Genomic DNA, 24,376 nt, shown 5'->3' on the forward strand with positions numbered 1-24,376 from the left:
GCCATCAGAGCCATCCCCCTCCTGTGATTGGGTGACTACAATAGCCCAGTGATAGGTCTATTTGTTTCATTCTTTCCCGGCTGCCCACCTCCCTGCCAGTCATTTTCCACCGATTGGTCAGGACGATCCTTTTGGAATGTAAATTAGACTATGTCACTTCCCCGCTTCAAGTCTTTCAGTGGCTCAGAAGAAAATTCAGGCTCCTTAGTATGTCTTCGTGAGACCCCATGCCATTAAAAGAGTTTTGCATTCATGGGTGATTGTCATGGTGACTTTATCTTTTGTTAATTGCCTCCTGAGGTCACTTGCCAATTTTTCCTTTGGAGAGTTTGCTTATCCTGTTGAATCTCAAGAATTCTTTACACAAAACAGGTTGTTAACCTTTTTGCTGGCACATATATGACAGATACTTTTTTCAGCTTGCCATTTAACTTTCAATTTTGTTTCAGACTTTGTTAACATACAACACATACTTTGACATCATAGTTATTAAGAAGGTATATATTTTTTATTTATTTTTATTTTTTATTTATTTATTTTTAGAGAGGGAAGGAGGGAGAGAGAGAGAGAGAAACATCAATGTGCGGTTGCTGGGGGCTGTGGCCTGCAACCTAGACATGGGCCCTGACTGGGAATCGAACTTGCGACACTTTGGTTCGCAGCCCACGCTCAATCCACAGAGCTACGCCAGCCAGGGCCAAGAAGGTATATTTAAGAAATGTATAATAGTTCAATTTTATGAAATTGATTTTTAAGCCTTTATCGTTAATTTCTAGCTGTAGTGAATTTAGTTAGAAAGTGTACAGACCTAAACCTATACGGTTTCTTCTTCAATCCTGTATGATTGATTGAAGTTACACTGTGGCCTGTTATTTGATCTTTGTGCAAATAACCCATGAGCATTTGACCAGAAATTTCATTCTCTATATTCACTAACATTTGTTTAGTAAATGCACTGTTATATGCATACTTGACAGATGCATTTTTTCTCTGTTTGGTTGGCCAGAATCTAAAACATAGGCTAAATAAATATAAATGGGTTTTATTTAAAATATAACTACTATTTATTTTCTTCATTATTTTCTTCTAAGTCTATTGGCTCACGAAGTCTTTCAAATGGCCATTTCAGTCCACTTAATGGTTTTTATTTTTCTTGTACTATAAATTCTCCTTCGATGCCTTTACATTATTTTTGCAACAGCTATTTTCTATTTATTTGTATTTCCCTATTATTTTCCTTTGTTCAACTTGTTATTCTTGAGGTTCCTGAGTCATTCTGTTGAGGTGTTTATCTCAGGGCATACAATTAGCTTTCATCTACTTAGACAGCCTGAGAGCTTTTTCTCTATTTTAACCTATTTATATTTATTGTCGCACATACCTTCTGTTAACTTTTGTCATGTTTGTATTACACAATTTGAATGCTTTTGTACTATTTCTTTATACATGTATTTTCTGTGTTTGCTCTTTTATTACTTTCCCTTTGGACTTTGATTTTGGTTTGCTTTGAATTATTAAAGGCGTTACCAGATACACGGTTGTCAGTAGAAGGGCCTTCTGCTGCCTTCCTCCTCTGCGGGCAGCTCTTCCACTTTTATGTCCGCACACTCCCCCCCCGCCCCACCGGCTTCCAGCGCAATGTTCTGCGTTAGCGCTCTCCGAAGGGCCCTGCTAGCTCTTCCAGAGAGGGTGTCATGCTGGCACCAGCTGCTTTATGTTTGCCGTGACTGTCATTCCCAAGTCACTTTACATATGTTGGCTGAGAGAAAGCTGCCTCTTCACCGCCATCATCCCCCTCTCCCCCATTCCCTGCTCACTGGTTACGGCGGTTGGACTCTGGGCTCCACGGGGACCACTGACCTCCCAATCCATGAACCCGGAGTGACCACGTGGCCCACAAAACGTTCCACATGGAGGAGGTTTTCCTGTTGGTCTCATCACCCACCGTACATGCCACCTATGGGCTTGAACTGAGGAGTAAAAGACAGGAAGGGGAGGGTCCGTTCTGTAGGCTGGGGAGGTGCTAGAGATGAAGCGCAGCGAAGATTTGATCCGGAGCAATGACACGGATGTCCCAGTGGTGTGGCCTGTGAAACAGTTGCTCCACATGGTCCCTCTTAGTAGCAGGGATGGAAGGGCGTGGGAAGACGTGAACAACACAGAGAAGACAGAGTCAGAAGAGAAGATGGATGTGAGGCGAAGGGCTGGAGGAGAAGCCCAGGCAGGTTCCCAAATCCCGAACTCCCGTGACGTGGCAGGTCACAGTGCAAGCCGCCGAGGTCCGTAGTTCAGGAAGGACGGTGCCCCAGGCAACGAGGAGAGAGTTTGAAAGGAAGGCCGTTCAGATGCGTTGAAGTTTGAGTCGGAGGATTTATGGGCTACTGAGGTGGAAATACAAGTCTGTGAGCTGGATGAGTGAGACAGATGTTTAGGTTTTTAAAAAGTCTGGTGTGGAGAGCTGGGCATGGGGATTATCAACGATTTGCAGCTATTGGAGAAAGTGTGTGCAGTTAAAAAAAAAAAAAGGAAGAAAGAAAAAGAAGAGAAAAAAATGGGTAGAGGAGGCCCAAACTTGAAGGTTGGATGTAGGAGAAGTGCTTAAAAGAGACCTGTGGTAGAATGGTCTCAGGTTTATGAGAAAAATGAAGAGAGTGGAGCGTCACCAGAGCCTAAACAGAAGCAAACCCAGAAAGGGAGAAACTATGATCATTGACAACTGTAGACAAAGGGTCAAGTATTAATAAGTATAGCAAACATTTACTGAGAACCTACCACGTGGAGCACCTTGCTCTAAGCAGTGTATTAACTCCTTTCATCTGGAAACTTACCCCGCGAGGCAGACGCTGTAATTACAGAGGAGGGGACCGAGGCACAGAGCAGGAAGGTAACTTGTCCAAGGTCACACGTTGATAACTGGTGCAGCCAGGACTGGAACCCAGGCAACCTGGCCCGGAGTCTGAGAAGCACTCCGTCTTCCTTCTTAAAGTAAGACAAAGGTTGAGATATGCCTGTTGGATTTAGCAATTAAGAGGTTATTGGCCTCTGCCAGGAGAGCAGTTTTGGGGGGCATTGGGGACCGAGTCCAGATTACAGTGGGTTGAAGTTTGACAGTGGGGAGTAAGGAAGTGTTGAGAGTCAGTGCAGATGGAACTAGTGGGGATTTTAGATATGATTGTTACACAGCCGGATTCAACCAGAGAAGAACTTGCTGTCAGAGCGTAGCATTTAAAGTGTAAGAGAAGCCCAAGCATTTACGTAGGTCAAGGTCAAGAATAAAAGGAAGGGCTCGGCGATGCAGGATTAGAAGAGACAGCCAAGGAGAAGCAAGATGCTGGAAAATGCAGCTGAGGAAGGGGTCAAGCACATCAGCAGAGAGAAGGCAGTGGGCGGTGTTTAGGACCCTGACCTGTATGGAATCTAAAACAAACCCTGTTGATGAGGTTGATGGGTAGGAAGTTAGAAGTCAGCCCCTCTCTTGTCCCCTTGCCTCTAGAATCTGCGATGTGGGTATCTGCTGGCATTGCCGGGGTGACGTTGACAGGGGAACATGTGTGGGGGGGGGACGGGAGTGGAGAAGGCAGTAACGTGATAGGCTCGTCGAAGTTGCGGTGAGGGTGCTAAGGGATCGGGGCTCCAGGTGAGAATGGCATCGGTGATTATCCAATGGGGGGGGCATACCCCAGGCTTGTTGAGAATAGAGGGAGTCTAGGCAGGCCTATGGTCTCTAGAAAAGTTGAGGTTCCGCGCACTATGTGAGCCCGAAGAGAAGGTTTGAAGGAGTGAGTTGGGAGAGGGGTATGGGGTGGGCATCTGTGCCAAAATACAGCAAGTTGGAATTTCCAGTTTCGGGAGTGGAGGACAAGCCCCAGCCTGTGGCTCATGCTGAGTGGAAGATAAGGCCATTGGAATTAGGGAGGTCAGAAGCTGGTCGGGTTGTCCACACAGGTGTCCACAGCTCCTAGATGAAGGGAGAGGCTGGATGACAGAGAAAGCTGTAACTGAGCCACAAAATCTGTATTGAAATAAGCAGTTTGGGTGGCAGTCAGAACGGAGAATTAAAGAAACAATTGTTGCCCTTGGATTCCCGGATACCGGCAGTTGTGCATGGGGCTTAGTTTTGAAAGGTGTTGTTAACAAAGTCACATGGACTGTGTTCCTTGGGGAAACAGAATCAAATCAGGATAAGCCCTCCTTTTCTTAAGCAGCTTCCAAGGTAAGCTGCTCCCCCTCCGTTCATAAGAAGTTGGGGTATGACAATAACAAACAGAAAGCTGCAGATTGGGGTCTCCAGGCCATATTTTGGTTGTTTCCCTGCATCCAAGCGTTACTTCTGAAACCCATTAAAAATGTTCCATGTGGCTGACTCTTCTTTTCCTAGTCTCCAGAGTGTGGCCTTTCTACCTTGGTTTGAAAATCTAAGTCAGTTGCCAGGATGGCATCCTAGCCCAATACAAGGCCTCTTCATGTGGTTCGGATGGGGAGCAGAATCATAGAGGGGTCTGGGGCCGGGAGGGTTCCTATGACCAGCGCCTACGCCCACCTCCGTGAAACTGACTCCTGCCCTGTGTGTGTTGCAGGTGATATTTGAATCCGTCTCTTTGAAAGGTCATCCTGGCTACATCGCCGTGGACGAGGTCCGGGTCCTCGCTCATCCGTGCAGTAAGTCTGCCCCTCCCCCCAGCACAGCCTTACTCCGTGCCAGGGTGGGTAGCTTGGAGGCTGCAACACCCCCCGCCCCCATTTATTCAGCTCACAAACAGCTCTTACTCCCTCTGGGTTTTTTTTTTCTTTTAATTCTTCAAAAGTGCTTATGTACTCTATGCAATCAGTCCTGAATAAATCCATAATTTCGCCAGCCTGTTCAACAGGCAGCACCTACAGGAATTTGCAGAGACTGGCAAAACATCTTCGTTTGAATCCCTCTCCATTATTAAGGCAGTCTACAGTCCTGATTGTTTATTAGCGGGATTCAGACCACTGAAGTGGAAGAATTAGAGGGCTTTGGATAGAATTGTGTGCAATTGTCTTAAAAAAAGAATACCACCAAAACACGGAGCAAATTAGCACACTGTTCACTCACTGGGAAAAGTACCCCAAAGCTATTAATTTTTTAAAAGTAATTTTAAATACACTCATCAGCTCTGTGTAGGCGTCGAGAAAGATTTCTCGCAGTGTTTAGTGCTTATGGTACAGTGTCAAGAGTCCTCAAGGGCAAACCACTCCTCCGTGCCCATCAAGTTTCCCCTTGAACTTCTCTCTCTTTGCTGCATTTATTGTAAGACGTGTGAGTGTGTTTGAGCAGGGAGCTGTGGTTCCTGGATTCAGTACATCTCAGCGGGGACAAGCCCTGGGTGTAGGGAGTTGAGATGACATCACATTTGATGGGAGGAAGGGCTGTAATCAAAGGGATGTGCGTGGGGATTGTGGTGGCCCCTCGGAGGGCTTGTTGCGATGCCAGCCCCGTTAGTTCGTTAGTGTTCTCCCTATGGGGGATTCTCATCCGTTCCTCAGCAGCCATCTGCTTCCAGGAAGCTCTTAGTAGGGCTCCTTATACTCCCTCCTTCTAGCTGTGAGTCACGCATGCTATTGGCTATGGTGCAATTTGCTCTCCCCTCAAGAGGCGCCATGGCCCTGTCCCTCTGTGCCTTTCTGCCCTTCCACTTTGGGGCTGTTCTCATTTCAGCGCCATCCATGCTGCTTCAGTTGATAGGATTCTTCCTATTTCTGCTGCAGCACATTTGTCAGAGTCTTGAACATCGCTAGACGGCCACCGTTGGACTCATCGTCTTAGAGCACCTTTCTGGAGGAAACTGGGACAAGTTCCAGGGGGCTTGGGTGAGACAGAATTTGAGATAGCAGCATGGGCTGCTGTGCAGGAGACCCCTCCTTCCCAGAAACAGCCTGCCTGTCAGGAACGCGGAGATCCAGCCACTCTCTCCACTGCTCTCTCTGGCTTACGGTCCCTCCTCCCCTCGTCCCTACTTCCTGAGTCTTTGGAACTTTCTCTGATGGGTCTGGCCATTCAGTCATGTCTGGCAAATGTCTCTGCTGAACCAGACCTTCATGTGAAAAGGGTCCCAGAAACCCGCCTGCCCCACTATGCAGGGATTATATAGCGGATATTCAGATGAATCCCCTTTGCCAGGATTAGTCGTCCCCTCCCTCGATCCCTGGGAATCAGCGTCAGCTGCCCCTTGGAGTATGAGCTTTGACCTCCGTCTGGGCAGCTGCACCGGGAGATATCCGCTCTCCCTGTCGTCCACGTCAGCTCACTGAGCCCCGCACTGCCCCACCCTCAGAGAGGGCTCTATCGGGTGCATCCAGCTGTACTCGTCCTTCTCTCCCTGTGCCCGATGCTCGCCCTTGCTCTTTCTAGAAGCTGATGTTTGCCTCTCCCCGGGAGAATCTGGCCTGGCTCCCTCTCCCAGGACCCAGAACTCTGTGTTCTGATGAGCTGTTTTGCCTCCACCACGAGGCCCAACCGTACACCTGTCTCTTGTCTCAGCCTCAGCCACCTCCAAGGTCAGACTGGCAAAGCTCTGCTTGACTCCAAGCACGGCTCACAACTTCCCGCTGCAGCCGGATGCTTCCTTCGCTTTGAGAAGTCTCCGTGGGGGAGGGTCCCCTGGAGGGCAGGTGGATGCCATTCCGGCCCCAGAGTCTCATGGCTCCTCTTGGATCCCTCCTCTTGCTGGGGCTGCTCCTGAATTTAGGATTCTCCCGACAGCCTCGTAGTCCTCCTGCTGAGGAGTGTGTATTGCATGGTTATGGAATTGCTAGAGCCAGTTACCCAGCCAATGGGCCATGGGTTATAACTCAGGAAGACGTGACCCTGGCTGTGTTCCTGCATAATGTGCTCCAGCCGAGTTCAACCTTGATGCTTAGGCAGCCGAAACTTAAACTTCCCAGAAATCAAACCGTAAGGGCCCTGTGACAGGGGCTGGAATTGGACAAATTCCATTTAACTGTGTGGACAGGTACTGGCGGTGCGTACGGCACTCAGAGGCCTGGCCCCTGCTCGTGAGTCACGTGGAGTCGGGCGGGGCCTAGCAAAGGCCCCTTCCCACAGACCCTTGCTCAGCCCAAGTCCAGGCCAGGCGTCTGCCCCTCCTTTCTTTCAACAAGTAAAATGTTGGGCATTAGCTGTGGATCAAGAACTCCTGCTGGACACAGGGGATACTTAAGTAATCAAGACAGGTTCGGTCCTCGTTTCCACGGTGCGCGCTGAGCAGAGGGAGGAAAGACACTAAATAGCATTAAACGAGCCACTAATGTGGTTTCAGATTGTGATAAGTGCAATGACTGTAATAAACGTGAGTGACTGGGATATGGGTGGGCTCCTTAGATAACGCACCCAGTGGCCGTGCTTCCAAAGGTGTGCTGTGAACTGAGCCCCGAGTCATAAGAGGGAGTTCACTGTGTAACGATCTGCGGGGGGGCGGGGGGCCTTCCAGGCAGAGGAGAGTGTAAGTGCAGAGGCCTTGCTGTGGGAGGCAGCTCGACGGGGTGAGTGCCCTGGGCGTCGCGAGCGCAGGGACAGTGGTCTGAGCGAATGCGGGGGAGTGAAGCTGGGCCTGAGCAGGCCGAGCCCAGAGTCGTCATGAGCAGTTTCGATTCCAGTCTAAGTGCAGGGGGCACCACTGGGGAATAGAGAATAAGTCAGGAAATGTATTAGAAAGTGCTGGCGTCATGCAAGAGATAGATCACGGCGGCCTGGGCCAGGGGAGTGGAGAGGCCTCCATTTGCCATTTGACGAGTGTTTACTGGGCAGGAACTCTCTGCCCGACACTAGTCTGAGTTTATGGGGGAAGGCAGATTCATTCTCCGCTCTTGTGGGCTTCCCTTGAGTGAAAGAGACTGGAAATTCAACAAACAATCAGGACATTATATGATCTGTAACAGATGGGGGACTGTATGAGTGTGCTGAGGCTGCCACAGCAAAATCCTTACCACAGTCTGGGGGACTTACACAGAGAGCACGTGCTTGTGGTTCTGGAGGCCAGAAGTCCAGGATGAGGTTGGCGGGCTTGGTTTCTCCGTGGGCTCCCATGAGTTCTCTCCTTTGCTTGTGGACGGCCCCTTTCTCACCTTGTCCCCACATGTGTGTCTGTGAGTGCAGATTTCCTTTCCTGATGAGGGCACCAGTCAGGTTGGATAAGGGCCCACATTTAAAGCAACAACAACAACAACAACAACAACAATAACAACAGCTCATTTTGATTTAATCAGTTATTTTGAGACTCGATCATCAAATGCAGTCCCAGGATGAAGTATTGAGCATTAAGGCTTCAACAGGTGAATTTGGAGGGTACACAAGTCAGCCCACAGCAGATGGTCAGCCATGCTGTGAAGAAACATAAAGCAGAGAGATGGACAGAGGTGGACTGATTAAAGACACATGCAGGAGGTAAAGCCAACAGGGCCCACATGATGGGTTGGACCGGAAGCTAGAGGCATCACAAATGGCGCATCCCCACTGTGGCCTAAGCTACTGGTGCTCGCTCAGGCCGTGTGAATCGGGGGAGAATTGAGTCCCGCCTTCCAAGGTACTGACCGTGCATGCATCCCAGGAGCTGCTCACGGGATCACGCGTCATGCAGCCTGCTGGTGGCCCTCAGACTGTCCACTGGACTGCCAGCTCTTGTCCTCCAAACTCCGGCCTCAATGTTAATGCATTTATAACTTCACTCAGATTCTGAAAAATTTAACTAGATCAAGAAACGCGCATCCTCTTCATGTCAGGCTTTTTAATTCTCCACTTCTGTCCTCCAAAACATTGTTGCTGTGATCATGTGGTCAGTGTTTATCAATAAGTATTCCAAAAGTTCCAGGGGGTGGTCAGTGCCCACTTTGTAATTGTATTCTTGATTGACTTAAGCTGAAGTTAGGGTTTTAGATGCATGCCTCGCAGCTTCCAAAACAGTGACCGATACTGATAGGCGTAATACTCAGAGGAAATTATTTTCTCTCACAAGCTGAAACCTCTTGTCTATATTTTATAGCCCATTTAACATTTTTGTGTTATTTGAAAATTCTTTCAGCCACTGTTGTTTCTCGGGGTCAGCCGTGAGCGGGGCCATTGCAGTTATGACCGTGGACGAGAAATGTCAGTTTCCAAGTTTCTAGCTCCTAAGCTGATTTTTAGAATTTTATAAACTTTTATTTTCCTTACCAACCTTCTGGGACAATGTCACCGAGCCTGTGGAGTGTCTGCTCCACATTTCTGATGTATGTACTGAGCTTTCCCCTCAATTGTGTGGCTTCCTACTGGGCGCTGTCAGGTTGAAAGAGTGAGATAAAGGGCACAATAATACGTCTTTAGATGCTGCAGTGACATCTGCGGGAGTTTAAATGTCACTAGCATCAAGGCATTTTGCCCCAAATGCACAGCCATTTTCTCTTAACCCTGCTCAGCGGGATCCCATTTTTGGGGTGCTGGTACTCAGCAGTGGAGCATGAGTGTGGGATGCTTAAAACCACACACTGATGGAGGTCTGGGTCCTGGGGTCAACTGTGTTCGGATGAAGGTCGCTGAGTTGAAGCTGGTGGAATAATTCTTTTTCTCCCTGAGCTGTAGACACTGGGGAAAATAACAGTTGAGAGAGCACAGGGCTCAGAAATGAACTGGAGGCGGGGCGGGGAGGGATGGGGACAGGAGGAGGATTGGAGAGACCAGAAGCTCAGAGAAGTGGACCAAACAGGTCCCCAACCTGCACAGAATATCCAGAGAGAGAAATCTGTCATGATCTGGGGATGAGACCAGGGCTCAGAGATCAGAGACCATCATGATTTCACAATGATGAATATTAAGACGGGGAGCTGTTAAGCCTCTAAATTCTCCGCCACTGCACCTAGAAGGGAGGAAGGTAGAGGGATGGGAGATGAAAGAATTAGGGCTAAAGGTCTGCTGCATTGAAGGAGAAGGAGGAGCGAGAAGAAAGCAGGGGCATTGATCCAGAGAAGATCCATTTCTAGTTGCATAAATCCCAGAGGTTGATCCGTTTGCCCAGTGTCCCCCAAAAGTAAGGAGAGGCGTCCCTTTTTAAAACCCAATACAAAGCTTCCCAACATTGCTGCAAAGTCTCTGAGCTTCCCCACTTAATGGATTAGATGTTACCTCTCCTCTTGAAACCTGTGGCATAAACGGACTTTGGGTTCACAGTGTCTCCATGTGAAGAATCGACTTGAACTGATAGTTCCAAAAATAACTTTGCAAATTATATAGGAGAGCAAAAAGGAAACAATTTCAGACAACCAAAGCAGCGTGACATTTGTCAGGTTGACCAGAGGCAAGGAACCTTCAACTCTGAGAAGCCCCCAGGGAGAGATCTTCCTTGGGCCTTGAATTCTGGACTCCACTCTAGCTGTGAGGTCCCAAAGGTAGCATGGGGGCGGGGGAAGGTCTCTGAGTTGTTGTTATCTGTTTAAAAACCTGAGCAGAAGGCATATGCTTTTGCACCACGAGTCTGCCTCACTCCACCAAGGTTGTTGGTTTTGCTGACTTCTGCAGGCGGTGACACCATTTGGTAGACCAGATGGTTGAGGGTGAAGCCCATGGGGACAAAAGGGCAAGGAAAGGGATCACTTGTGATAAAATATTTGGGAGCAGTGACAGGAGCCTGGACACAGCCTTGTCTGTGAGCCCTTTCTTGGGATCCTGGAGTCTAGGTGGTACCATCGACCTCCTATTGCCCAGGAAGCAAGGGAATGTGCATGGTTAAGTGCTGATTTGGAGGCTAGAATGGGCCTGGTCTGGATCCCGTTCCTGTCATTAATGCTGTGTAGCCTTGGCATATTGACCTTGGTGAGCCCTGGTTTCTGCTTCTCTAAAAGGGAAGTAATAATAGGGTTTGCTTTACAGGAATGTTATGAAGTTACATTACATAAAATATCTAAAGCATTTATCACAGTACCTGGCATTGTGGGAGCTTTCAATAAATAGCATTACCATGATTATTTGTCTCTCTGGATATTTGACTCCCTCTGGAAAGATGCCCAGAGGCCCTTGTTGAACCTTCTCCATCCTCTTAACAACCCTCCACTGGGTCTCGTTCTGCGGGCAGTCGGTGACCAGATCCACCTTACTTTGGTTGATGTGCTAGGGACCCTCGGCATTTTTGTACCTCAGTGAAGAAACTCATTCTTCTAGGCATAGGTTATCCGCCTACTCATCTTTGAAGAACTCACTTAGGTGTGGACTTGTCTCCCCAAACAAGGAAAGTGATGAACCTAAGTTACCCAACATAAAACTGACGTTTACTTCTAGAATTGATTGCTTATGGACACTGAGTGTCATCTGAACGTCATTTCTTCTGTTAGGCCCGGACCCCAGCGTGAATGCCCTGCCTCCCTCCCATCTTTAAGTGACACTGTAGTTAGAGGGAGAACGTAGACTCTGAATGTTTCCTGAATTCTCTGAGCCTTAGTTCACTTACCATGAAATGGAGATGATACCGCCACCAACTGCACTGCTATAGGTCAGTTACTGTGTAGACAGCATGCACACAGGGCAGAAATCACAGTCCGCACTAAGTGAACGAAAGCTACTAGTGATCTCTTCTGACTTTCCTCACTCCTCCCCTCCCTCCGCTCCTCATCATCTTCCTCATCAGCATCTTCACCAAGGCTGGGTGTGGAGGCCTGAGGCCCAAAGGCACGTCACTTCAGCTTTCTTCTTTCCGCTCACCCCCAGCTACAAGAAGTTTTCTATGCCAAACCCTTTCCCCAGTTTCTTCTCCTGCACATGGCAGGGTTGCCCAGCTGCTAATAATAGGGATCTGAGGTTCTCAGAGGCCTGGATTCATGTCTCGGCTCCCCCCGCTTTCTGGCTGGCTGGCCATGCCAAACTATGTAATTTTCTGTCCTGGGAAATGGAGATACTGCCCACCTCATGGGTTTTTGTGAGATTCTAGGCAAGAGGATGCATGCAGGGCTCTTAGGACATATAGTAAGGCATGGGTCACAGTAAGTGATCAATCAGCAGTAGCTCTTCCCCGAGCCAGGCCACTTCCCAAGGACAAATCCCACCCTGCCTGGTGTCTCCCCTGAGCTGTGTGTGCCCCCAGAGAAGGGGGTTTAGGCTGTTGAACTCTGTTCTCACGTGGTCTTTGGTTTCTCTCTTAGGAAAAGCACCTCACTTTCTGCGGCTCCAAAACGTCGAGGTGAACGTGGGGCAGAATGCCACATTCCAGTGCATTGCTGGCGGGAAGTGGTCTCAGCACGACAAGCTTTGGCTCCAGGTAAGGATGGGGGAGGCCCCTCCTCACGCTTGCTCATCCCTTAGTAAGGGATGGATGCGTGTGCTGTGATGAGGGGCTTGGTGGGGAAGGGGTATGTTTTGCACACCTCTGCTCCTTGGGTGACATTTAATATCCATGATCCTCTTAAATGTTAGCTCCAGTTCTGTTATGTAAACATTGATATACCCGTTTACAGATGGAGAAACTGAGGCCACAGACAGTGAAGTACCAGAAGTAGACGTTTCCGAATAACCATTGAACAAACTTTGTCCTTTAAGCCTTGATTCCCAGGGCTAAGGCAAACTGATATTTTAGATTCTGGGTACATTTCCATTTCCATATGACTTTTAGAATCACTTTGTCAATTTCTACAAGAAAAACCTGTGGGATTTTGATGGGAATTGATTGCAGCGAATCTATAGCTCATGTGGGGAAAAGTGACATTTTAGCAATAGTAAGTCTTTTGACCATGAACATGGTATATATCTTCGCTAATTTAAGATCTTCAGTAATTTGCCCTGGCTGTTGTAGCTCAGTGGATTTACTGCTGGCCTGCGAACCAAAGAGTCACTGGTTTGATTCCCACTTCTGGCACATGCCTGGGTTGTGGGCCAGGTGCCCAGCAGGGGGCGCATGAGAGACGACCGCATATTAGTGTTTCTCTCCCTTCCTCTCTCTCTAAAAATAAGTAAATCAATAAATATTTAAAAGAAAAGAAAAAAAAGGGTCTTCAGTAATTTCACCCAGCAAGGTTTATAATTTTCAGTGTACGGGCCTTACGCATCTTTTGTCAGACTTAATCCTTAAGCATCTCATATTTTTGATGCTAGTGTAGAAGACATTTAAAAATGTCAATTTCTGATTTTTTATATCTAGTATATAGAAATCCAGTTGACTTTCATATATTGATCTCATATCCTGCAACCTGTTAAATTTACTATGACAACCTAAATTTGAATTAATTCAAATAAAATTCAGAATTCGGGTACCCAGCTGCACTAGCCACGTTTCAGGCGCACTGTAGCCACTGTGTCGGTCAAGTGCATTTTTGATATCACAGAAAGCCTAATCGGAGAGCATAGCTCTAGAGAGATAGCACTTCTGATTCCAGGGAACAGGAGTGTTACTTGAAAGAAGCTGACTCCAGCATCTTCCAGCTTCATATGTTGAAAGACCTCTATTGTTTCTTCTGACAGATACAGTTGGGATACTGGTCCCTGGCTCATGCCCAGCACACTTTGATAGGAAGTCGTAGTGTGGCATCTCTTCTTGTCTTGGGGTACCTCTCCTGCAGCTGGGAAGTCCCCGGGCACAGAGCCCATCTAGGGGCCAGCAGTTCTTCCTTGCTCCTTAGCAGGGCAGTGGAATGAAAATAACAGTGACGTCTGCCCATCTTGCTGCCCCGGGCTGCATACCGACCACAGGAGAGCAAAGTACACTGACGCGTGTCGCGCGAGTATTAAGTAGTGCTACTTACCCTTCTCATTATACTTAGCCCTAAAGTGCACCAGGCTCCCAAGAAGCTTTGTCATTTTGATGGCATTGCCTGAGCTGAGTCACGAGAATGAGGTGGGACGATCCTTGGGCACCTTCGTGTGGGTTTCCCAATTATTTGACGGTTGTCACTGCCTCACTTCGGAGTTGCACTCCTTGAGCCTTGTGTCTGTCAGTGGGAGGGAGTGAAAGCAGGGTGCAGTCGCAGTTTTGGAGGAAATGGGTGGGAACGCACAGGGTGGAGCTCTCCCACATGTTCTTCAGCCACTTTCCGGTGTACGCCAAAGCCTGTTTCACAGAGTGGTTTTCAGGGGCTTACAGTGGGACAGAAAACATGACAAGACAGCGGAAATGGAAAGCGAGGCAGCATGAGATAAAAGGAAAGAACGCACTGGAGCCGGAAAGAAGGCTCAAACGGTGTTTCTCCACGTCCGCTGCCTGCGTGCGCCACAGCAGTGCAGCCACAACGGAATCGAGGCAACTTGTCTGAGACACAGTTCAGTGTCCACGAGATAAACATGCACCAGTTGCTTGGGAAAGTTCTAACTGTTGCTCACACGGGCCAGACAGGAATTGTTCCCAGGAGTCCTCATAAGGAAACAGCCTCTGATGTAAGGACCGGCGTTCTCTGCCGCAGTCTTATCGACGGCGCACGAGTCAGTGTCACAGGCCTGCAGCGCATACTGATGCTCGGTGTGAAAGCAATTTGGGGATGTGGCTGGAGAGGTCGTGGGTGGGCAGTACGGTCTGACAGAGGTCCCTAGCTCTCTGCTGATCCATCTGCGTCCTGGGATACTTTAAGCGTGTCTGGTGAGTGAACTGATTCAATGTTTCTTCAAGGAAACCTCCCCAAAATACCATCTCCCTCATCTATATTTCAGGAAGCGTATGTGCTGTGCTCTCTGGCAAATGCCTGCTGGGCTAGTTAAGTGCAGACTTACATCCAAGAGCGTGCTTGGAAACAAGTTAGCATCTTTCTACAAAATATGCGGTGCTTGTCGTGGCTCCTGCTACCCAAGACATGGCTGCAGCCCGGACGGAGATAGGCTAAGGCTGCAGCAGTGGGTTTCCTATGCACCATTGCTTTGGGTCTGTTCCTGCACCAAGACGGGCAGCCTACAGACTCGCCAGAGCTCTGTTCCATTTAACAGGGCTGGGGCGACCAGCCTGTGAATTTGCAAAGGAACTGGAGTAGACACACGGTGCCGGGAGGTGCCACAGGACAGCTCCAGCAGCGCCGCCTTTCAACAATGCCATCTCCTGCTGTCGCTTCCGAGATAAGCTGAGGACTCACCGAGTCAGCAAAGCAGAAACTTTTTTATCTACGGGCTTTAAGTCAGGGAAATGAAGACAGTGACTTTGTTTCCAGGATAGTATGCCAGTGGCTTTTCTTTCTGGCGATGGTTGGAGAGCAGTCGGTGGGCTCACCATTTGGAAAATTCCCATTGCCTGCGCTGTAGAGAATGCTTGCCTCCGTTTCTGTGGAGCGGGACTCTGTAGCCCGCTCCCCCTTCAGTGGGTTCAGATCATAAATAATAAGTTAAAAAGGAAGACCAGCCTGTACCCCAGCTTTACACCCTCCTGAAAACTCAGTATGTTCCTTATTTTTTAAGAAAGATTTTATTTTTGTATTTTTAGGGAGAGGGTAAGAGAGGGAAAAGAGAGGGCAATCAACATCAACTGGTTGTCTCTCATGCCCCAACCGGAGACCCGCCCCACAACCCAGGCATGCGCACTGACCCGGAATCAAACTGGCGACCTTTTGCTTTGTGGGACTAAGCTCAACCCAGTGAGCCACACCGGTCAGGGCCTGGAAACTTACTATGTTCTTACTACTATCTGCCGGTGCCGGCTTTCATGGATTACAGTGCGAGTCCTCCATCCCGAGCCCAGAACAATTCTAATCCTTTAGGTCACAGGTGGCAAACACAAGGCCTGCAAGCTGAATCTGGCCCCACATCTTGTTTTATCCAGCGGCAGTGCCAAGCTCTTGCTTACCTGTTAAGGAGTAGTTACTTTACACAGTCCTAAAATGACATCCGGCCCTTTGAAGGCAACCGCGAGGCTGATGTGGGCCCGCGTGAAAATGAGTGTGACACTACTGCTCTAGGGACAAGGTTGGTAAAGGCCCAGCCCAAGACAAGCCCATCTTGTTCTGAGATGACATCTCCTCGAGGCCAAGCGAGCACGTGGGCAGGGCGGGAGGTCTGCGGCCTCCTGCCTGACCTGCTTCTTTCTTAGGTGATGCACTGGCCTCTAGAACCCAACTCGGCAATTTTTCAAGCGTTTTTTTCATGCGAGCGGATGGTGTGCACTCTGAGTAGAATGCCTAGTCCAAGGCCTGGGGGGCCCTTCAGAGGGAGAGAAAAGAACAGTATTCAGGGTGCGTGCAAGCAGGTCTGATGGTGCCGGCGGGATCAGCAGTGCGGCACAGTGCCATACGCGGGCACGTGTCTGCAGGAAGACGGTGTGGCCAAAGAGAAGCCAGCAAGTGCTTCTGCAAGTGAAGAGTTGTGTGTGTGTGTGTGTGTGTGTGTGTGTGAAAACCCGTGGTGTATACAGGGTTCAATACCGTCCACAGTTTCAGCATCTACTGGGGTCTTGGAGCTAGTCCCCCATGGGTCTGGAAGGGGGACTACTCTATACACATATGTACCCACATATTTATAAACACACATATGCACGTGCCTCTATACATACACACACATAACACTATGAAACACATATCAAGGCATTAATTGATTGTAAAGTTAGATAATGTGTACTTTTTATTTGCATCTCTATTCTATTTCACCTAAATACACTAAAATGAATATAGGTGATTACTCTCAACAGAAAAGATGCTAATAAAGTGGGGAAATGGTCAGGAATATTCTAAGGGTGGTGGGCAGCTGTGGCAGGGCTTTGGGGCAGCCGATTCCTCAGTAGGAGGCCCCCCATTGAGGCTACAGGTAAAATTACCCTTGGGTTTCCCCCACCCCCTCATCATCGCCATCAGATAGTCTTCATCCATGAGGGGCTTTAGCGGTATTTCACGTGTCACCCAGGCTTTATGGGAGACCGTGGCCCCTGGGGGCCACGTCCACACTCCTCAGGGGCTCCAGAGCAGGTTCCGTCTGTTGCCCTACAGAGCCGATTTCCAGGCATCTCTGCAAAGGCTTTGCTCCACCAGGGGTTTCTGCAACAAATAACATTTGAAGAGCCTCAGAAATCAGGCCACGTGTCCAAATGCTCCGCGCCGATCCCAGCAGGGGCAGTGTATGTGTTTAGACACATCACAGGCACTGAACAGCGAGCAGACCCTAATCTGGCAGGAAAAGGCTCCTGCCCCGTGAGCACATCAGCTCGACAGCAGCCACACTGGGGCTGAGCAGATAAGCACATGCATCAGTCCTTGCTGCGGCCGATTCTTCCAGTAAACCTGTTTTCTCACCCCCCGCAGGGCTCACGCTGGCTCCCAGGGCTGTGCGTGTTCTGGAAGCAGACCCTCCTCCTCCTGCACCTGCATCAGCTGTCTCGGGCATGTGGGACGTCTGTTGTGAATCTAGTGGCCATGCCACAGCTAAACGATGATAATGATAAATTAACAGTACTCATTTCAGCTGATGTTTATTGAGTGGTTACCCATCCAGTGCATTTAATCCTCATAACCAGTCTTTCAGGTAAATACGATCTCCGGCCCATCGGATCGATGAGGGGGCTGAGCCTCAGCAGGGTAACTGAGTGGCACGGGTCGGACCCACACAGGTCGTGAGTGGCCGAGGCAGCATTTGAGCCTCGGTCTGTGCCCTGTTCCTAAGTCCTGGGCTCGTCCTTCCGTGCCCACCTCATGGGCCTGTCACCTTGTGTCACCATCCAGTTTTTCTTTCCATGCAGATGGCTTTCTATTAAAAAAAAATCATCAGTTTAGCACATATTTACATGCGTCTAATTTGCATTGTACTAGATACTCAAATAGATCTGAGTTTCTCAAATCTACAAAGTCAATGAAATAAAAATACCCCTTAGAATATTTTGCAAGTTCCTCCCCTCGAGTTGCCTTCTTACTTCTCCTCCTTTCTTAGCCACTCTGATTAAACAAGGTGTCTGTGCTCGCAGTGGGGCTTTCCTTGGTTCCCACCTCTTCCCAGAAGCGGTCCTCCTGAAGGTCACCAGTGTTTTCCTTGTTGCTAAAGCCGCAGGCTCTTATTATCATTATATGATTATTATTAGTCCTTATATTCGACTCTTTTAGTGTTTGGCAATGCTCCCCCCTTGAAAGTCTTGCTGCCTTCTTGGTTCAATGAAGTCATCAGCCAACAACTTATGAAGGCGCCTGAGATTTTACCTTATTTTGAAAGCTGATGAGCAAGGCTGCCAGTTTCACGGATGTTGGCAGAAGATACGAGTCTCCCGGGTCAGAGACAACGCGGTTTATTACTCACCTCACCGCAGGAGGCAGGCGCTTCATGATTGCGGCAGTGTTTCCTGTCCCCACCCCCTGAAGTCCTGTGGAGATGATGTGAGGGCAGATCTGGGTGGCATCTGTGTACAGTAGGTCTGTGTCATAGCTGAGGGACCCTGTGCTTAGGAAGCCCCACTCTTTCATTAGTGTCTTTATCGAGATGTAATGTACAAGCCATGAGGTTCAGGAAGTCTACCGTTTGCTGGTTTTTTGTTGTTTTTTTTTAGTGGAGTTACAGAGCCGTGGTGCTATTGTCCCGTGCCTTGTCTCTCCTCCTTTTCAGCCGCAGGTTCCCCAGGTGAACAAACAGCTCCTCCAGAACGGGCTAGGCCAGGACAGCCCAGCTGGGCTCTGGATTTGGGGGAGGTTACGCACTCTCAAACTCTTCTGCTCCTGATGCCTCCTCGTCCCTCACCCCATGCCCCTCATCTCTGGGGCCCCTGGCCGCTCTGGCCTGGATATGTCCCCTCTCCCACTCATTCTCTCCTCCTTTACTTTCTCATTCCTTTTCGTCAGGGTTTCCCCTCAGCCCAGCCCCAGTGTACATGCCTTGGGTTTTGATTCTACCTCATCCTGGCCCCAGTGCACAGGGGATTGGAGAGGCAGTGTTGGACTAGACTGATCTGCTTCTCATTCTCAGGGTTTACCTTCCGGCAGGGGACACGGACATTAAGCCACTAAGCACAGACTTAAATAAATATTTCATTACAAATGTGACCAGGCTACCAGGGAAGAGAAGGGGCTGCTGAATAGGGAGTAGGGAGAGAGGTGAGGCTTATGAGTATCAGATTAAGTGCTCTAGGAAGGCGTGGCCCTGGAGCGGAATTCTGTGAGGTGCACTGGAAGTAGTCAAAGGGAGATCGTGCCACGCTGGGAGATGGGACGCAGGCAGGCCCTCTGCCACCTGCTCCCCCTCCTTCCTCAGGGCTGTGGCTCGGCTCCCCGAGGGGCTGATGCCACGACCCTCCTGACTCGGCTGCACCTCTGCAGCCAGAAACCAGCCCCAAAGGAGCAGTCAGCCACACACTCCAGCATGGCTAATCAAAAATGATTTATGTCCGCTTATGTTTCCTTTAACTTATAATGAAGAATAATCAACAGCTATTCTCCAGAGACTGCTAAAGAGGTACAAGTAGGACCTGCAGAGAATCAATGGGCATGACTTGAGCAAGTTGCCAGTGTCACGCCATGGAAACAGTATGACCGGAAGTGAGAAGAATAGTCATTGCGAACGAATTGCAGGAATTCTACCTAAATATTTTCTAGCCAGGAGATTTCTTGAGCAATTAGAATGATTTTCAGCTGCAAATGCTGGGCCTTATTTTACTTTAACTTTTCTTTCCCCCGATTTTTTTTCTTAAATGGCAGGAGCTCAGACCAGCACGTAGAGGCAACAGGGCCCTGTATTAGAATGTCTCCCATCAAACAGGACCAATGTCTGTTACACACAGTTCCCTCTTATTAAGACCATGATGCTCCCACTTCTGCTGATTGTAAATCAATTACAAGCCTGCATGCGCTCTCTGAAATAATGACAGCCTTTCTCGCAGGCTGTGTCTTATCTCCTTATGAAGGCAGTCACGTCACGGCACCCCAGAGCAGCGAGGAAGGTGGACTGCAAAGTGGCGAGGCCATTATAGAGGCCTCGATAGCTCATTGGGTACCATGAGCTATCAGCAGACTCTCTGAGGCCTCAGGTGCTCCTCTTGGGTTTCTCTCCAGGTGGTTCCTGAAGGTAGAGAGATCTGGCCGGAGTGGAAATATTGAAGTGTAGGTATTTGTAACCCCTGCTCTTGCAAAGAGTGTGTATTTCAACCAAGACTGTTGATTCCACATAAAACAGAACAAACAAAGGGAAGGTGGAATTCGAGTTGTTTTAAAGGATAGAGACAGATTCAAGAGGAGAAAGAAAAACAGATTTCAGAGGGAACGGTTGCCTTGATGAGAAATACACGACTATAAAGTGGGATTAAGCAGGACCACTGATTCAGCTTTGAAACGCCTTTTTCAACCCAGAACACGTGTACCCCCTGGACGATGAATGGGGAAGAGGCTCACCTTCGGGGCGGACTCAGCCGCGTGGGCATATAGCGCAGCAAGCAGACAGCCTTTGGGCAAAGAAAGCAGGTCACCTTCCCTCTTCCTCCCTGCCTCAGTTTCTTCATTTGTAAAATGGGAGTATTCAGAGGGCCTAGCTCATGCTTTGTCATGCATCACAGTCACCAAGAGACTCCATCCCTTGTGTTCCTGATTTATTATTAATCAGGGGGTGGGGCCTGGGAATCTGAAATTTCAGCGAGTTCCCCGGGGTGCCAGTGCAGTGGGTCTGGGGACCACACTCTGAGAACCACTGCTCTAGATCATTCTAAGAGCATTGTTTTTTTCATGGCAACCATGTTCTCCTATGAAGCTGGGTATTTCAGTACCCAACTTCTTGTTTACATTTCACCCTTTATGCTGTTTTGTGGGAATCTTAACCCAGCCTGTAAATTCCTCTGGGCAGAAATTATACTTTCCATACTCCAGACTCCCTCATTTCCAGTTTGGTTAAGTAACGAGTACATTCCAGTGTGACCAATAATAGAATAAGGGGGAAAACTCAGACTGCTAACCCCAATAAACAACATCTACAAATGGTGACCAGCCCAGGAATTCTCTTCAACGTTTGAATTTCTAACACGTTCCCAGTGACGCTGATGCTGCTGGCTGGGAACCCCCCTTTGCAAAGCACTTGCTGAGGGATTTTTAAAGAATTAAGTGAATTTCCTGGCTGGTGTAGCTCAGTGGATTGAGCGCGGGCTGCGAACCAAAGTGTCGCAGGTTTGATTCCCAGTCAGGGCACATGCCTGGGTTGCAGGCCACGGCCCCCAGCAAATGCACATTGATGTTTCTCTCTCTGTCTCTCTCTCCCTCCCTTCCCTCTCTAAAAATAAATAAATAAAATCTTAAAAAAAAAGAATTAAGTGAATTCTATCATGTCAGCCAGTGAACACGGAGCCTGGCACAGCCCAAGCACTTGAAAGTGTTACTTAATGCAACTCTTACTACGGAAATGCTCGGACGAACCTCATTGAAGTAAAACATTTATCAGACTCACTCAGTTATGGGACTCCGTGCTCGTGGGAGACACTCCAGTGCCTTTTCAGAGGAAGAAGCGTGTTATTTCCGGGGTCCCCCAGCTTTCCCGTGGTGCCAGTGTTCTGTGGAGGTCAGTTCCAGCCCCACGTTTTTAAAGCCTAGATTTCGGAGCAGACTACCAGCAGGTAAGGCAGTGGTGGCTCACGGGATTTCAGGAGATGCTACGTGTAACGCACTGCAGGAGGAGGCAGTGAGAGCAGTGCCGGGTAGGACGGGTGCTCTCAGTGGTTTCGATAGTATGCTGGCTGCTAAAGGCTCACAGCTCCCCCCGCCCCAGAGAAGTGCCCCGGGTCCTCCCCCACTCGGCAGGCCAGGGCCAAGGACAGACCGACATGGGGTTCAAATGCTGGCTCCTGGCGCTAAGGAGGAATCAGTGCTGTGTCTCGGCTCATGCTGGGGGCTCCTGGGGGATCGGGCTGAGCTAGACTCCGGTTTTGGCCGCATCCTTGCTCCGCTCTTTGCCTCACCCCGTCCTCCGCCCACAGTCACCTGCAAGCACTTAGGAGTCGCCATGTCTCAGACTCAGCTTCCCGGAGCCTGACCCACGACACCGTTATTGGTGCCCACTGGGAAATTTATTCAGTTGGCTCCTGGACTCTGAGGGGCGAGAAGATGATTCTGACTTAGGACAACAGATGGAGGTCTGAAAGACTTGCCACAAGAGGAAAGGAAGTGAACCCTGAAATTCCAGAGCAAAGACGTGTGTGTGTCTGAAAAAGATTACAGGAGGCAGAAGAAAGTGTCCAACAACCCAGAGGGGAGGCTTCCTTTTGCACCAGCCACATCACGCCTCTCTCCGGCTTTTCCCAGGACTTTGACCTTCCCTTCACAGCCCCCCTCCTCTTTCCTGGCGTTCCCCATGTTCTCATCCCAGTGCACTGACATGGCGCCTGACAGTCCGGCTGGGAAGGTCTGCTCCCCACCTGGTCTCTGGTCCACTTCAGCTCCTGGCATAGCTCCTGCTCTGCCCTTCCCTGTGTCCACTCAAACCTACGGGCCCGGATTTCTAAGTTCTTTGCTGCTTAACGACCCCTCCCCTTGCGTTTTCTCCTCTGCTTCTGCCCAGGGCCGAGACAGTGGCGGGGACCTGTGCTTCTTACACATTGACCCTGCGTAAACCCATGTCCACACTGCCGCAGCATCCTGCGTCTTAGCCTCTCACCATCGCTGATCTTCCAGAATCCCTCCTGATCTCTGTCCCTTCCTGGGTCCCTGGGCTGCTCTGCATCTGCCTTGACCTTCAGCACCTGCTTGCCCTTGTGGGCGGGCTCATCTCTCTGAATTTAACCTTCACCTCTCCTTGCCCACTGTCCACCACAGCGTTCTTTTCTCTCGTGACTCTGGGCCCTCCTGCTCGCTCCTGTCCTGCCGCTGCCTGCTCCTAATATGACAAGTGTGATTATCAGCAGTCTCCTTTCCCCTAGATTTTATAAGACAACCTGCGATTTCCCATCCTTTGATGGGAGAAAGCCTGGTGGTTCTGGAGCTAAACAGAAAAGCGTGAATCACCGTTCAGGGGGAGGCGCCTAATCCTCACTGGTCCTGCAGGATCTGACATCATTAAGGAGAAAAGTAAATAATACTGGAGGGGACATCGAAATAAAGTACAAATGAAAATGAATGTTTTGCACTGAATCAGCCCTTTTGCTCTTTGTTAGTTTCTTGTTGCTGATGTAACAAGCCACACAAACACAGTGGCTGAAAGCAACGCAAATTCGTTACTTCACTTCGTGAGGTCAGAAGTCCGAAATGGCCAGCGTGGGCTGCAGTTGGGGTGTTGGCTGGACTGTGTGCCTTCTGGAGGCTCAGAGGGAGAAGCCTTTTCCTGCCTTCTGGAAGCTGCCTGAAGTCCTCGGCTCCTTCCTCCACCTTCAGGCCATCAACCACACCACCCTGACCTCCGTGTTTGTCACCACATTTTCTGACTCTGTCCTCTCTGCCTCCCTCTTTCACACATAAGGTCCCTTGTGACGACACTGAGCCCCCCTGGATAACCCCGGCTAACCTCAGGATCCTTAGTCCCATCTTCAGAGCCCCTTTTGCCACGGAAGGTGGCATAGCCACAGGTTCCAGGGGTTAGGATGTGGACAGCTTCGGGGGAGGGGCGTGATCCTGCTTACCCCACTTTTCGTGGCGAATTTCATGGTTAATTCGGAGAACTCCGCTAATGCCGGAATATGCCTTCCCATTTATTCGTCGCCATAGCTCGCGAAGTAGATACGGGATCAAATCCGTTGTGCCTGTGAGGCAACTGAAGCTCAGTGAAACACGTCACCTGCCCAGGTTGGCACACATTGAAGATCTGGTGGCCTGTTTTACTGGTGCTCCCTCTCCTGTCTTTCCCTGGCTCCACCCCATCCTCTTACAAGTGTCTAAATACCTGTAGCCTCTTGAGAGCTCGCTCCCCTGTGGCCACGGGGGGACAAGCCACATCCTTGGATTTGGAAACAGTCGCAGACGAGGAGTTTTAACCCAGATTGGTTTATGCATTAATTCCGGCACATTTTTTGGTCTGGATTTTTATATACTTCCTTACCCTTATGAGTCCATTTTTTTATGAACAGATACCTGAGTTACTATGGCTTTCAGAAATTTTAATCAAGGAGATGGTGGGCCATTTCAAGCTGAAAATTTGGGTTCTATTTTCGTACAGGAAAGTGACCTAGTATTTCCCGGGATGTGATTTGTGTTCCTTTCTTTCCGCTCTCTACCTTAGGATACCAATTACTTCCGTGGTAGTTAGCTGTCTGGTCTCCGTTTTCTTCATCTCTCCAGTGCCTTTCATCTTTGCCGTTTGGCTGTCTGGCTCTTCGGTTCTCCTTTTCAAGCCTGTCCTCCAGGTCCCCGATTTTCTGCAGCGTTACTCCTGGGACTAATCAACTTCTAACGCCGTTCTGAGTTCTGCAGGCGGCATTATTTGCTCCTTGTACTTCTTCCCTCAGCATCTCTAGGCTTATTCGCTTATTTGTTTCGGGGGCACCTTTCCTCAACCACTCCTCTCCCAGCGCCTGTTTCTTAGAGCCCGTGTGTCGCTACCACCCTTGCTCTCTCCCTTCTCATA

At 49.3% G+C, this 24,376-nt stretch overlaps 1 protein-coding gene across 1 annotated transcript in view; it reads left to right on the plus strand.

Annotated features, from left to right (window-relative positions):
• PTPRT (protein tyrosine phosphatase receptor type T) overlaps positions 1–24,376 on the plus strand; it is a 668,348-nt gene that overhangs the window by 72,571 nt on the left and 571,401 nt on the right. The window contains exons 3-4 of the mRNA XM_045832856.1: positions 4,578–4,659; positions 12,124–12,239. Of these exons, the coding sequence (XP_045688812.1) occupies positions 4,578–4,659; positions 12,124–12,239 (198 nt within the window). The remainder of the gene's footprint in view (positions 1–4,577; positions 4,660–12,123; positions 12,240–24,376) is intronic.

This window comes from Phyllostomus hastatus, unplaced genomic scaffold (assembly GCF_019186645.2).
Source record: "Phyllostomus hastatus isolate PE091 unplaced genomic scaffold, TTU_PhHast_1.1 phas_contig_17, whole genome shotgun sequence".
NCBI classification, from domain to species: domain Eukaryota; kingdom Metazoa; phylum Chordata; class Mammalia; order Chiroptera; family Phyllostomidae; genus Phyllostomus; species Phyllostomus hastatus.